The following is a 16614-nucleotide window of genomic DNA, read 5'->3' as shown; positions in this document are numbered from 1 at the left end:
GCTGGTAGTAGAATGTATTGGAGTTCATGAAGTTCACATTCTGTTGTCGCTGTTGTTGGAATTAATGTTCAAGTTAAGACTTAACCTGTTACTTTAGTATGTTAAGTTCAATTTCTTAAAGTTGAAACTATTTTTTTACTATTTAGATTAAACCACTGCGAACTTGATAGCTAGGTCATTAACATGCTTAGCATATGATGAGCATGTACTGAGAATGGGTTTTAAAAGCTACAAACATATATAAGCATAACAACCTCTTGCTGTCTGCTGTAAAAAAAAAAATTCATTTCTAAATAGGGCAGGCTATTGGTGTCGACTGGTATTATTACCAAGTCTGAAAGGTAAAAGCTAAAATCTGTCAGAAGTGTGTTTATCTTGTGAAAAATGACAACTTTCATTAAATCTCATCTAAGTCACTAAGAAACCTTATAACTTTGAAATTCCTTGTAATTTGTCCAGACTATGTAAACCAACATTTATGTGTTTTCATTTGGTATTAGATTAATATTTAATTAGTACCTACATCATGAGAATTCATAAGCAGTTTAATAAGGACCTAACAAATGCACTGAACTATGGGGATGGCTTAGGATTGAGGGAATTCAGAAGGAAGGTTAAAATTGTGAAGTTCATGTAAACAGATGAAGAAATGTCAGAAGCCTTGTATAACAAGGTAGTTAGGGTTAGTCTAAAGACTTTGCCTCATTGAAAAAAGTAGGTTGATGTGAACTTCTGGAATCTTTAGGAAATGTGTGGAAAATAAAAGCAAGCTAGTGAGAGAGAAAAAGAAAAACAGACTACTAGAGGAACATCTCTGTAGTTATTATGACCTGTGCTCTCGCAACAAACTCTTGGCAGGCTGAATATTTTGAGTTGTAACTCTAAGCATGTTTTACTATAAGGAAAAACATTGTATCTATATTAATATGTCAATAATGTGATCAGGTTGGTTCTGAGTCTACATGTAAAGCATATCTTCATCCATGAGATTAATGAGCCAACGAGGGCACCTTTATGTGGTTGCTCAACCTGCTAGAGATATCAACTAGATATCCCTCAAATCATACCCTATTGTCTTAAAAGTAGAAAGGACACATTGGACAATGTAGTTTTGGATTACAAAGAAAGGATGGTCATGGTTGGAACATCTTTGCTCATAAGTCTATTCAATCATTGTTGACCTTGATTAAGTGACAACAATGATTACAGTTATCTCATTCTGATAGTAATACCCACAGCTGAGGAAGGCTTCAAAAGGCTAAGTGTATTACCTCTTCTCAGAACAATTGATAACAGTAAAAGTTTGACTTGTTTCTGATAACCCAGCCAAGTGGATTGCTGACTCATAAGAGATTTCTCATCTGATTAATGCCACAGACACTGAAAATGAGTATTGCTCCTCAGGGTGGTTCTGGTTTGTGTTGTGCTTAGGATTTGAACTCAGTAGCATTCAAGAGTGAAATATCATAGTTAGATTGAACATGAATGTTTGTCTTCTTTAATATGGTTGTGCCTATGTAAATGTGTGTTTAAAGACAATTAATAATAATATTTCATTATTAATGTTTTCAGAATTGACCATTGGAATAATGAATTGGAAAAACTGGTGATTCTTACTGATGATTCTCTGCTGATTTTCAAGTACAACTTCATCACTCAGAAAGTACTCTTGTATAAAAGGATTTTTCTACATTGTATTGACACAGTGAAAATGGGAGATTTTGTTTATCCAAATTTCTCCGTGATGCCGTAAGTATCTAAGAGATGTTTTTCTTGTTTAACGATTTAAGTTTGAGAGGAAGAGCTGTGTCCATAACCTTTTGCAGCTCACCCCCTCGAGACTAGTTAGGGAAAGGAAGAAAATCCTCTTCAATATTCATAAAACAGGAGACTTGGTCCAAATACATGCAACAGAAGAGGATTCTTTATGGACCCAGGAGATGGGTTAAGTTGACTTCCTAAGAATAAAGGACTTCCTAAGAATAAAGAACAGTGTTAACTTGGGGTTAAACAACAGTAATAACAGCAACAACTGTCAAACTTGTAGATAATTGCTAGTTTAATGAATCACTGTGACACGAAAAAATGTTTATATTACATTTTATGTTTTTATGTAGATTTTATTGGAAAATGGCACCAACATTGGCTAGTTATAACATTTAATTACAGCCGAGAAAGAAAGCAAGTTCAAGCAGTTTTCTGTTTAAATTTCCAATTATTCATTGTTTCATTTATAAAATTGTTGTTGTTGCTTTTGTTGTTTAATGTGAGGTCAATTCTGATTGAACAGATCTATTACAGATGTCACCCGGGATCTCAGCTGTAACTACCTCTTCTTTTTACAGTTATCTAATGCTATGTTAGCTAATTTGTTCTTGCCTTACTAGTCGTGTGTGAGTTGACAGAGATTTGACTGCTATTTCTATTGTAGAGAGTCCATCATTAGGGTGTAAGACGTTATAAATACAATTTACTCCTTCATTATTAAGTTTACAGATTGAGCTGATATTGGTTGTTTGAAGATCATTGTTTTGAGTATAGATTTCCATTGTCAACCATTGCAACGATTGAACCTATCTTAATCTGAATTAAACTGAACTTGAAGTGTTGCTACTGAGTGATAGAATTGTTAGCATGTCAGACAAAATGCTGAGTGGCATTTCATCTGTCTTTATGTTCTGAGTTCAAATTCTGCTGAGGTCAACTTTGCCATTCATTCTTTCAGGATGGATAAAATAAGTACCAGTTGAACACCTGGGTTGATGTAATCGACTTACACCCGCTCCCGAAATTGCTGGCCTTGTGCCAAAATTTGAAATCAATATTATTATAAGTGGCTTTTGTAAAGTGGTGAGCTGGCAGAATTGTTGGCACATTGGGCAAAATGCTTAGCAGCATTTCATCAGTCTTCATGTTCTGAGTTCAAATTCTGTCACGGTCGACTTTGCCTTTCATCCTTTTGGAGAACGATATAATAAGGGTCCATGTAATCAACTTACATCCCCATAAGTGAGGTAAGATGGGTGAAAAAATTACGGTGTGTGGGATGCTGGTGATAATCAACCTGGGCAAAGATGAATTGAGAGTTGTTTAGGTAAAAAGTAATTGGAAGTCAAACTGTTCCCTCTCTCAATATTCTGATTCCCACTGTGGTCAACTTTGCATTTCACCCTTCCTGGCTCAATAAATAAAATATTGGTCATGTGCTGAGGTTGATTCTTTCTTTTTCTCTCATTTTTGTTTTCAACTCTGTCAAATAGCTGAAGGTCCAAGACAAGGCATTAGAAAGTTACACCTGAAAAGGATTAGTGCTTCTAGAGAAAGGTTGAGTTGTAGGTCATTGCAGATTCACACATTTTAAAACTATATTTTACATGAAATAAGCAGCATAAAATAATGAAATAATGATGGCTGTGTATGTTAACTAATAAAACAACTGAGAGGTTTCTTCAGAAGTGGCCTAGGAAGAAGTTGCTGCAAAAGACAAGAGATAGATGACAAATACATCATCATCATTTAGCTTCTGTATTCCATGAAAGCATGGATTGGACAGTTTGAGAGGATTCAGCACGTCAAATGTCTGTTTTGGCATGGTTTCTATGGCTAGATGCATTATCCTAATGCCAACCACTTTATAGACTGTACTGGGTCCTTTTTTTCATGTTACCAGCACTAGTGAGGTCACCATGTCGTTCAGAAGACAAGATTCCTTGACTGAGGAGGGTTTGTATTGAGGAAGGTGGCTTGGTTTGAAGGTGTTGAAAGTGTCTTACTGTTAATGAAATACATGACTACCCCTGCTGGACAAAGAGAGAAGAAGAAAGTGGTGATGAGGTGTAAGGGTGTACCCTAAAGTTGCAAGAGGGTGATTTTAGTGAGGAATATGGGGACAGAGGAATAGATGAAGGGAATAGGGGTAGAGAATCAGTTAAGTTTGTGAAAGTGTGAGGTGAGTGAGAGATGGTTAGAGATAGGGATATAGGTGATGCAGTGTAGGGTAAATAAGATAGGGTGGTCATGGTTACTGATGAATACCTCTGGGCTTTATCTGTGTATTGCCACTTTGGTATTGTACAGTGCTTATTGCCTTTAAAAAATCCAGTTCTTTTCCACTGAAAATTAAACTTGTATCAACACTTGTCTGAAGGATGTTTGAGTGTGTCATGACAAAAACTGCACATATAATAAAACTGAAAGGACAAAAAACAAAAAAAAAAAGCAAAGAAAAACAAAATGAAAATCAGGTGAGATATAAACAATAAATATTTCTGCTGTTGACTTGGTTAGAAATTCTTTTAGTGTAACAACATATCCACCCCATTTCAGTTTGTTGTGTGTCATTCTGTGTCCATTTAGTGGTGGCTGTGTGGTAAATAGGTTGCTTACCAACCACATAGTTCTGGGTTCAGTCCCACTGTGTGGTACCTTGGGCAAGTGTCTTCTACTATAGTCTTCTACTATATCCTCACAACCAAAGCCTTGTGAGTGGATTTGGTAGATAGAAACTGAAAGCAGCCTGCCATATGTGTATATATATATATATATATATATATATATATATATATATATATATATATATATGTATTTGTGTGTCTGTGTTTGCACCTCCACCATTGCTTGACAACTGATGTTGGTGTGTTTACATCTCCATAACTTAGCAGTTTGGCAAAAGAGACAGATAGAATAAGTATTAGGCTTATAAAGATTAAGTCTAGGGGTCGATTTGTTCGACTAAAGGCAGTGCTCCAGCATGGCCACAGTCACATGGCTGAGACAAGTATCTTATTCTGAGTTATTGACCTTATAGATGGATCAGTGGACCACATCATGTTCATACACTCCATTCTGGCATGGTTTCTACTGTTGGGTGCCCCTTTCTAACACCAACCACTTTACAGAGTGTACTGGGTGTATTTTCTCTTGGCACCATATTGGTGAGATCGCCTTGTTCTCAATAAGGCTTAGGGAGTCCTCACAACTCTTTAATGTGTTCATTTGCTCAAAGCAACATGACTGAGAAGGTGTGTGGAAGAGAGAGTGGTAGAAGAAGGTGTGTGTATATATATATATATACACACACACACACACACACACACACACACACACACACACACACACACACACACACACACACACACACACACACACACACACACACACAAACACACAGATACACATATTATTTATGGCATTTTAATTTAGAAACTGACATTTTTGTCTCCAAGTGTTTATTTTAACCCAATATTTACATATTATTTAGAGTTTTCTATGCTTCGTATTCCACTGTAAATAAAAAAACAAAACAAAAAGACGTGTATATATACATGTGTGTGTGTGTGTGTGTGTGTGTGTGTGTGTATATATCAGCTGGTCTTTGAAATGCTTCCAGTGGGGTTCCTCTGTCTCTTTTGTCCTGGCTGAGTTTGCTATAAAATATGGCCTTTGCTATTCTAGAATTGTTCATATATGAGACATGGCCTGTCCATCTCATCTGTCTGAGCAGCATCATGGTATCAACACCTCAAGTTGTTGCTGGAGGACTTCATTGTTGATGATGTGTTGCTTCAACGAGATATCCCTGATGGAGTGAAGTGCATCTTTGGTGGAAGTGCCCCAGCAGATTGACCTGCTTCCTGTACAGCCCTCAAGCTTCTGACCCATAGAGGAGAATAATGATGACAACTGCCTTGTAGACTTTGATCCAGGTGCAGTACATGGTTCTGCCATACTCCCTTCTATAGATGTCTAGAGGAGGTGTTGGCTTTGGCAATGTGGTTGTCAATGTTATTTTCACAGTTTGTGTCATTAGAAATGACACCACTTCCTCGGGCAGGTTAAGTGTTTGACTGTGTTAAGAGTGTGTCCTTTCATGCTGATTTACAGTGATCCATATGTGGTGTAGTGGAGGCGCAATGGCCCAGTGGTTAGGGCAGCGGACTCGTGGTCATAGGATCACAGTTTCGATTCCCAGACCAGGCGTTGTGAGTGTTTATTGAGCAAAAACACCTAAAGCTCCACAAGGCTCCGGCAGGGGATGGTGGCAAACCTTGCTGTACTCTTTCACCACAACTTTCTCTCACTCTTTCTTCCTGTTTCTGTTGTGCCTGTAATTCAAAGGGTCAGCTTTGTCACACTGTGTCACGCTGAATATCCCCGAGAACTACATTAAGGGTACACGTGTCTGTGGAGTGCTCAGCCACTTGCACATTAATTTCACGAGCAGGCTGTTCTGTTGATTGGATCAACTGGAACCCTCGACGTCGAAAGCGACGGAGTGCCAACAACAAATATGTGGTGTAAGGCAAGGATAGAACCCCACTCGGTGGGAAGAAGTTACAGCATAGGGAGAATGTGGCAAGATTACTTCCTGACTGCTGCAAGTAATTTTGAGGCCAAGCAACTGTGGCAGATGAGAAATGGCAAAGAAGAAAAAGAGTCATCTTCATGACCCATCTGACCAAATCTTATGTATTTGCCCTAAGTGTATCAGAGCCTGTCATTCAAAAACCAGTTTACAAAACCACTTAAGGGATTGCCACTCTTCCTCATGCTCTTCAGACACTGTTGCCAGTACCACCTGACTGGCCTTCGTGCAGGTGACACATAAAAGCACCCACTACACTCTCTGAGTGGTTGGCGTTAGGAAGGGCATCCAGCTGTAGAAACTCTGCCAAATCAGATTGGAGCCTGGTGTTGCCATCCAGTTTCACCAGTCCTCAGTCAAATCGTCCAACCCATGCTAGCATGGAAAGTGGACGTTAAATGATGATGATGATGATGATGATGATGATGATATATACACAGAGACAGAGAGATAGTGAAGTGGCACTTATGTTTGTTTCGTAATCATAAGGTGCTGGGTTTCATTTCAATATTACACCTTTGACGATCTTCTGATGACCACTTGTCACACCTGTTGATTCTTCCTGAACATTATTTGAAGGATACAAAGTGTCTGGAATACTCCATCACTGGTACTTCATATAATAATTCAATGATTAGATGTTTAATTGATCGCTCATAAATCAATATCAACATGAAAGTCCATCAATTACAACACACACACACACACACACACACACACACACACACACACACACACACACACACATTGATGTTTGTTTTTATGTCAAGTTATAAAAAACTTGACACCAAAGAGAAGAATTATATTTTTTGTAGAGTACATTATACTTTTACAAGAAGAGTGTTGACAGTGACTTCAAAGTCTTGGCCTCCTAGCATGTAGAAACTTCGAAGTCACTGTCACCCGTCTTCTTATAAAGTATTATAAATATATATATGTGTGTGGGAAGTTTATTATTTTGTTGCATGCCTGTGTGTGAATTGAGTAAGCACTTCCTTATTAATAATGTTTTATGTCATATTAAAGTATAGAAACGAAACTGCATACACATTGTCTTCTATCACATTATATCCAGACATGAAATATGTTATGTATATATGAGAGACAAAACTTGATGATGAGGATGATGACAACTACAATGATTATGATGATGATGACAACTACAATGATTATGATGATGATGATAATAATAATAATGATTTCATTTATTTGCCACAAGGGCGAAGGATGAGGGGGGACTTTTATAGGTATATTAGAGAAGGAAATAGCTATTCTCAGCTGGTAGATGTTTTATCTATATCACTGTGCTAGCTTTTCAATTAATAATTTACACAAGTTCTTCAACAGGAACAGATATTACCACAAACCTGATATCCGTCATTGTGTTGTTTCCTGGTCAAGTTTGAAATTACTCAGTCAGGTTGTGATGCTGATATGATGCCACGATGCCTTCAATGTTGTTAACTCTCTCTCCTTCCCCCTGTCTGTCTGTCTGTCTGTCTGTCTCTAGTGTTTATCTGTTTGTTTAGTTAGTCAAGACACTCTACTTCATCTATTATTTATTTCTTCTGACCGAGCAACAATTGCTGGAAAATAAAGCAGCTAATTCCCCATGCCTAATAGTTTCTTTACAAAATGAGTAAAAAGTTGTTGTTGATATTGTTTACCCCCAGAGCAACCAACACCAAGAAAACCTTCATGGCTTATTTTGTAATTTATGCTGCAGAACCAGGTTGCTTTATAAAGGTGTGTGTATGTGTATATTGTGTGTGGGATCAGTAAAAGGACAAGCCACAGTTGTGAATAAATAATGATTGTGATGAGGTTAATAATTCTGTCTAATTTTGGGACAAGGCCTTAGTAGTAGTAGTAGTAGTAATTTTAATAATAATAATGATGATCCTTTCTACTGGAAGGCACAAGGGACTAGTTGATTACATTGACCCCAGTATTTTACTGGTACTTAATTTATCGACCTCGAAAGGATGAAAAGCGAAGTCGACCTCGGCGGAATTTGAACACAGAACATAGCAATGGGTTAAATACCGCTAAGTATCTCGCCCAGCATGCTAACTATTTGCTACCTTAATAATAATAATAATAATTATAATAATAGTAATAATAATAATGATAATATTAATAAATGATAATAATAATCCTTTCCACTGTAGGCACAAGGCCTGAAATTTTAGGAGAGGGATTTTAGGAGTCAGTTACATTGACCTCAGTGTTCAACTGGTGCTTTTTTCATTGACCCCAAAAGGATGAAAGGTGAAGTTGTTCATAGTAGAATTTGGACTTGGAATATAGAGATAGATGAAATTCTGCTCAGCATTTTGTTTAGCATGCTGACAATTCTGCCAGCTTGCCACAATAATAATAATAATAATAATAATAATAATAATAATGATAATAATGATCCTCTCTACTATAGGCACAAGGCCTGAAATTTAGTGGTGGGGGATAGTCAATTACATTGACCCCAATACTCATCTGATATTCATTTTATCGACCCTGAAAAAGATGAAAGGTAAAGTCGACCTTGGCAGAATTTGAACCCAGAACGTGAAGACAGCTGTAATACTGCTAAGCATTTCACTCGGCATACTAACAATTCTGCCCGCTCACCACCTTGATGATGATAATAACGTTGCTTGTGATGGCAATGATGACTTTTCCTACCATAGGTACAAAGGCCTGAAATTTTGAGGGAGGGGACCAGTCAATTACATTGATGCCTGTACCTAAGTGGTACAGTTTTTTTTCTTGTTTAGATTTCCTACTCTTCTTGGTAGGTTGGGGACCACACTTCCTTTGCATGTTCCATACTTTGCCTCTTCCATCACAGTGCTTGTATCATGAGGGACGACACTGCACTTCTTTGTATTTCACCCTTCTTATTTTCACTGTATTGCTCTCTCTTTTCCCTGTTAATCATTATTCACATCCGTCACTCTCATTCTCATTCCATAGCAATTTATCACTCTTTCCTATCATTCTCTCCCTCTATCACCTTTTCACTCCACTTGATGTTTCTCTTGCTTTGATCCCTTTTATCATTTTCTCATCTCCTGATAGGAATAGGGCATCAAATAAATGGAGATAGGGTAGGGTTGTAAAGATTCTTTAGTCTTACCACAGACCAGACAACCTCTCTATTGCTTGTGACTTGATAGAATACAATCACTAGATTTTGTAAAATGTTTGTCAAATGACAACTCTTAATGGTGTTACTGCAGTCAAGGTAATCTCTATAGTATTGGTGTAATGATAAAACACTCCCAGTACAATTTGTAAAGTGGTCAGTGAATGTATGGAGACTATGGTGGGTTTAGAAAACTCTTTACATTGACCAAGATATGACAACATCCTTTAGTTTTGGTGTTGGGATAAAATGCATGAAGGACACCATATAAAGTGGCTGGCAATAGGAAAGGCTGTAGAAAATATGCCATACATGGAATTTGAAAGCCAGAAGTAACCTCAACTAACCCTTGTCCAAGGTCAGTAACTCTGAATAACTCGGACTCATACCATGACAGACTGCCCAATCCGTTCTAGCATCAAAAACAGACATAAAACCACGATGATGATGGTGATGTCTTATGAGACTAGGATCTGTCCTTGGAAAGTCTTCCTGCCCAAAGTGAGCCAACACTGGGAGTGTCCTCAGAAGAGTGCAACCTGTGCTAGAGTGCATAGAAAAACCACAGTTGCCCATGTAGCTGTTCTCTGCTCTCTTTGGTGCTGATGTTGTAGGCTATAGAATGTTATAAACATAACTATGTTGATCTTGATGTTTCAGTGCCTTTCCTCACACTACTTCCAGCCTGGTGCAGCAGTCTTACACCTCTTCAGAGTCTAACGAAAATACCCGGTTAAATGAGAACATAATTATCAATTATATTGTGCTTTCTCCCAATCTAAAAACTCTCAAGTCTTTCCACTGTCCTTGTTGTACTAGTTATAATAGCACTTCTCCATGAAGCTCTTGAGGGGTCTAATCAAAATAGTTGTAGTGTCATAGCAACACTAAAGGAGAAATAGATATATAGATAGATAGAGAGAGAGAGAGAGAGAGAGAAAGTATGTTATGCCTAGTTTGTTTATTTATGTTGGTTTGCAAGTGCAAAACAAGTGCTTTCACCTATATTTGCTACAAGGTTTACCTGAGTGACCTTATCAGGGATGAGCACTGAGTGCTTCAGTTTAAACAGTGCTAGTAAGTAACCATGTAGAAATAAAGGAGACGAAGACAGAATGTATATCTGAAGGTCATCAAAATTGATATTAATTACTGGGATAATTAAAGGGCTGGATTTGCTGTAGTGAGAGTAGAATTGATAACAAGCATCAGTTATAATTTTACTTTTACCACTATTGTCCTTGTCAGCGTTCAGTTTCTCATCTCTTTTGTAGTCTGTCTTATGGTATGGGTTGGACAGATTTTTAAATTTACAATATTTCATTCCTCAAAAGTGCATAAATATAACCATTTGAATTACAGGCACAACAGAAACAGGAAGTAAGAGTGAGAGAAAGTTGTGGTGAAAGAGTACAGCAGGGTTCGCCACCATCCCCTGCTGGAGCCTCGTGGAGCTTTAGGTGTTTTCGCTCAATAAACACTCACAACGCCCGGTCTGGGAATCGAAACCGTGATCCTATGACCGCGAGTCCACTGCCCTAACCACTGGGCCATTGTGTCTCCACTTGTGAACATAAACAGAGAGGCATTTACTTTTACTGTTTTTACTGTTTTGAAAAGGGAAGGACACATTAGATGATGTAATCTTAGATAAACAATGCTTGAATGATGGATGGAATGGTCATCACTGGAATGCCTTTCATCATATGTCTGTTCAGTCAAAGCTGAGCTAAGGCTAAACAACAACAATTCTGTAAATAGTGCAAATTAAAGTTTCATAATATTTGGTTATCCCTGTTTATCAGCTGAGAGAATCCTATGACATGGAAGCAATTAATGAAAGCAATTGATTGATGTTCATAGCAGTGGTCGTTCCATTTTCATAAGTTGACCATATTGATATTATGGACTACTGACTCACCAATTGTTTGAGTACAGTTTCATTGTTTATTTGAACTATACACTTAATTGCATATGTCTTACTTCCCTTAAATGTCAGGGGTAGTTATCAGATCTGTGAATGTTGATCCTCTCCATGGGGAGATCTTCCCCTCATCCAGTTAATGCCATGAAACTGGAGTTATAAAGTATAGATTAAAAATCCCTTGATGGAGCTTAGGAAACAGTCAGTCATTTATCTTTATTGTAAGGTATGTTATAAGATTAAGTATTTAAAACATGTGGTATCCATTTTGAAGATGTTAGGATATTTGTGGCAGGAGAAACAACAATCTAAGTAAATGATTATGTGGACACTCACATATTGACTTGAATTTAATATAATAATATTATATAAAGTGTTGACATCCTTTATTGTCATCGATATTATAGTGATACTCATAATCAATATCTGTGGCTGGAACACTGATGTCAATCAAATTCAATAATTGTCTGCTTTGACCATGAACAGAGCATTCATTGAAGTTGTTACAGTGATGGCTTAGTTTTGTGTCATATTTATATGAATATATGTGGTATGTAGAAGTGGTGGGGGAGCATCTCTGAGAAATGAACACTTACTTTTTAACCTGTTTCACACAATCTCAAAAGTGAACTGATTACTGAATGCAAGAAATACTAAATTGTTATTGAATTAAAAATAACACATCAAACTTCCCTTCAAGGAGAAGTAATGCAATTTATCTATGTTTGGTGCAACAAATGATAGGAAAAAAAATATAGATAATGTAGGATTGGCTTTTTATGGTTATTGATTGCATGAAGATAATCAAATGTTTAATATACACTTAGTCTGAATCAATATGATTAATATTAATACGGAATATTGTGAAGCTGGATACTAATTATTCCCTCAAGGGTTCTTCTACATAGCAACATAATTTACTGTGAATGTACTTTGGGTGTTTGCACTGGAGAAAGAAAGACTAGTTTAGAGAGATGTCGGTAAACATCACTAACAGTCCCTTGAGTGCCGTTAGTAGTGTTCACTCAGTTGCAAGGATTCAGATCAGGTGTGTAGTCTGAAGATAATTTATTCCTTTCCTCCATTTGTCATAAAGACCCTGGAAATGGCCAGAAGTACTTCTCTGCCTGCTCTGACTATTGTCGTTGTCATGTATCATACATTTTACAGCGCATTGATGACACTACATTCAAAGACTTCCTGATTAAGCAAGACTTCTCTCATTGGATCAAACCATAGCATTACTTCATTCTGACTTTCTCGTAGTGTTTTTCTGGCAGAGATATTATGGTGGTTTGTCATTGCCTTCTCCAGTTAGCGAGCCATTGGCCCACAAGGGGACCATCCGTCCTTCGACAGGTCTTGTTTTTATTCCTGCTAAGTGTCCAGACACCCTATTCACAAGAGCAGCAAGCTACTTAAGTGGGGGAACTGGTTTAGTTGCCAATCGCTCGATCATGGAACAGGTAGTACTGGCTTACATGGTACCAGTAGCAGGTCTCATCAACAAAATATATTTATTAATTTTTTTGTATGTGTCAGTGTTATTAAGTAACATGCTCTTATGAGGATTGATTGAAAGCATTTTCACCTCATCTTTTTTACTTTACCTTTTATATATTATTTAATAAAAGCAAGATGTTTTGAATCATAGTTTAGTATTAAGAAAATTATGCAAGGAGTAACAAGAAATTAATAAGGAAAAATTACATGGTGTTGAAAAGACTAATATTATTTTGATCATTTCAGTATGTATGGGATACAATTCCAAATATGTTTTGGTCTTATTTGTCTTCTTCAGTGAAATATAGACTTCCTTATACTTACTGAAGTATACGTGGTCTGATCAATTAGTATCTGGATTATTGCCATAATAACGAAGTTAAAGCATACAGAGTGAAGCCACTTGGCACAGATTGACCTTGAACTCTGCTGTGCATGTGCACTAAGTTTTAACGTTCTAGCTCACTTCTGCTGTTTGACATAATGTGTGTAGTGTGCATTTGTCACATTTACCATGACAGAGAAAGTACCTGCTCAGAGGCCTACACAAAGTTTTCAAAAAGTTCTCATTGTTCGCAACACAGTCGAAGAGATTTTGTGCTACTGAAACCCGAGCGTCTTTTTGGTCAGCTGAAAGCAGTTTTGGCACAAACTTTGCAAATACATGTTACATATCCAAATCATCAGTGATGATGGACTGACTAATCTGCACATCCTCTAATAACTCACAGATGGTGATTCGATGATTTCCCCTCACAGCTGCACACACATCTGCGATGTCTTTCTCAGTTCTGCTGGTTGCAGGCTTCCCAGAATGTTTGTCAATATCAACGTTTTTTTGGCCATCTTGAAAATGTCTGAACCATTTGTACACTTGTTTGTGGCTCATACATTCCTCTCCGTACGTTTTCTGCAACTTTGTGTTGGCCTCTGAGCAGGTATTGCCATGACAACTGTCTCCGTCATGGTCAATGCGATGATCACACGTTACATACGTTACTTCGAAGCACTGCTGTAAACAGTGGAAGTGATCTAGAATATTAAAATTTAGTGCACATGCATAGCAGACATCAATGTCAATCTGTGCCAAGTGACTTCACTCTGTGTGCATCAGCTTCATTACTATGGCAACAATCCTGATACTTATTGATCAGACCTTGTACAGTAATTGTATATGAATTTCTTTCACTATTACTGGAAAATAAAAATCTACAGAGAATAAATAGTTAAGCCTCAGTTTATCATTAGGTGCTCTCTGTCTAGTGTTTGTGATGAGTTCAAATCTCATAAAACTTGACTATCCTTTATCCCTTCAAACTGTTGTTTAAACTCAAGGTCAGTACTGCCTGAGCAGAACTATGAGGAAAAGGAGTTCAGCCTAAACCATTATATATGTAATACTATGGCACGTAAAAACACCCACTACACTCTCGGAGTGGTTGGTGTTAGGAAGGGCATCCAGCTGTAGAAACTCTGCCAGATCAGATTGGACCCTGGTGCAGCCTGCTGGCTTGCCAGTTCATGTTGAACCATCCAATCCATGCCAGCATCAGAAAAGGAATGTTAAATAATGATGATGGTGATGACGATGAGATAACAAGTGCTCAGATTGTACCAGATATATAAAATTCAATGTTAAACAAAATGAGACGGAATCCGGGCAAACATAAGTTGACGATAGGCAGTGTACTGGTTGAGCTAATGTAAGTACACTAAACAAAGAGATGGGCAGGTAGTTGTTAATGACATCAAAGCATTTATAAAATAGTATAAATATATGTTTATGTATTTGTTTTTCTAGATTCTTGATGTGAAAACATTTGTTGAAACAGATATTGTTATACTTGGGAGTGGTTATCTTTTGCCAATTAAGTACATGCACCACATCATTTATTGATCTTCACTTTAGCTTTATTATCATTATTATTATTATTTTCAGTTTATTTGTCTGTCAAAGTTCTTTTGTTACACATTTTGTGACCTCTTCAGCAACTTTCTGTCCCTGTGCATCCTCTTGTCCTGCTTATTCTGTTTTGTCTCTCTGTGGTATGTATCTCTACCTGCACATGCATTTATGTTTGCATTCGTGTACACAGATACAGGCAGGATAAGAGGAGACATATGGGTCAGAAAGTCACTGAAGAGGTCACAAAGCGTGTGATGAAAGAATTTTGACAGATGACTAAACTAAAAATAATAATAATAATGAAACTAAAGTGAAGATCAAATAGATAGTGTGTGTGTGTTGAATTGACAAAAGATAACCCTCCCTGAGTATCACAATAGTATAAAAATACACAGACATGACAGGAGTAAATAGACACCCCATAAAATATTGTTTTATGTTTAACTTGAAAAGGTTTATATTTTTTAATAATGGACATTTTTATGTTTCAGGTTCAGTATGTGATTGTTTAATCATGCCACATACAAAAGAAGCCTTGGAACTGTCCAAATTTCAAAGAGGCTGTATTGTGGGTCAATGTGAAGGTGGACTTAGCATAAAATCACAGAAAACCTTGGGATCCTGCTTTCTGCAGTTAATAAATAGGGCGATTGGGTAATTCACCAGAGAGGGGAAGGAGTCCACATCACCTTGCCCAGGTTGACCAGGGCCTTATGGCAGGACCCTTTGCTTTGTTAAGTGAAGTGTGGAAGATAATCCTCATTGCAAGGCCTCTGACATAGCAGAACAAGTTGATGTCAGTCCTGGAACAGCTGTCAGATATCTTCACAAACTTGGCTACTATGACAGAACAGCAAGAAGGTAGTCACTTATTCAACCATCCAGTATCAAGTGGAGAAAAGATTGTACCAGTGAGATGAAAGAGTGGCCACTAGCATTTTGGGACACTATCATATTCTCTGATGAGTCCAGATTTGCTGTATTTTCTTACAGTAGTTGTGTGGGTCTGGAGACTCTGTGATCAAGAGTTTGACATGAAAAGATTGCTGCCAACAATGAAACAAGGCAGCCAACTTGTGATGGTCTGGAAAGCAATTTGGAGCAATGGTCAATCAGAGCTGGTGGAGTGTGATGGAAACATAAACTCAGATAAATATATGTCCATATTGCAGAAGGGCCTCCTTCCAATCTTCTCCAATGGTGAAATGATTAAAGAAGACTCTTTATTTATGAAAGATGAGGCTCCTTGTTACATGGCTAAAAAGATCCAAAATAGGTTGGAAAAGAATGGTATTAAAAAACCTCCATGGCCAAGCCAGTCACCAGATATGAACCTTATTGAACATCTCTGGGACATAATGGACAGGACATTTTGTAAAAAAGAAACAAGAAAGCATCCTCAAAGCCAGATCTTTTGAGATTACTGCATAAAACTTGGCAAGAAATTCCCCAAGAGAATATTTGTCATCTGATCAGTAGCATTCCCTATAGGATCCTTGCATTGAAAAATGCAAGGGGCATGTCTACTAAATATTAGATATTCACATTATAATAATTGATAAATAATTTGAATGTATAATTTCAGATTTAAATAAATTTTAACAATTATAAAGATGTCTGTTTACTTATGTTTGTGTAGTTAAGTAGAAAAACAGGAAAATTGGAGTTCATAGTTGTTCTTCATAGATAGATAGATATTCTGAAAATTCATATTCTAATATTACAAATGTAAGAAAGAAAGAAAGATCAGAAGGTCGCTTCGCAGTAGTTCT

General features: G+C 37.2%; 1 protein-coding gene across 2 annotated transcripts in view; it reads left to right on the top strand.

Annotated features, from left to right (window-relative positions):
* The window catches only part of LOC106871911 (tumor protein p63-regulated gene 1-like protein), an 82928-nt gene that overhangs the window by 58700 nt on the left and 7614 nt on the right, over nt 1-16614 (top strand). For both annotated transcript variants that reach the window (XM_014918668.3, XM_014918669.3), the window contains exon 4: nt 1573-1749. In XM_014918668.3, the coding sequence (XP_014774154.1) occupies nt 1573-1749 (177 nt within the window). The remainder of the gene's footprint in view (nt 1-1572; nt 1750-16614) is intronic.

The sequence above is a fragment of the Octopus bimaculoides genome, chromosome 12 (genome assembly GCF_046866305.1).
Source record: "Octopus bimaculoides isolate indiv1 chromosome 12, ASM4686630v1, whole genome shotgun sequence".
NCBI lineage: Eukaryota > Metazoa > Mollusca > Cephalopoda > Octopoda > Octopodidae > Octopus > Octopus bimaculoides.
This window is presented reverse-complemented; position numbering and strand designations above follow the sequence as displayed.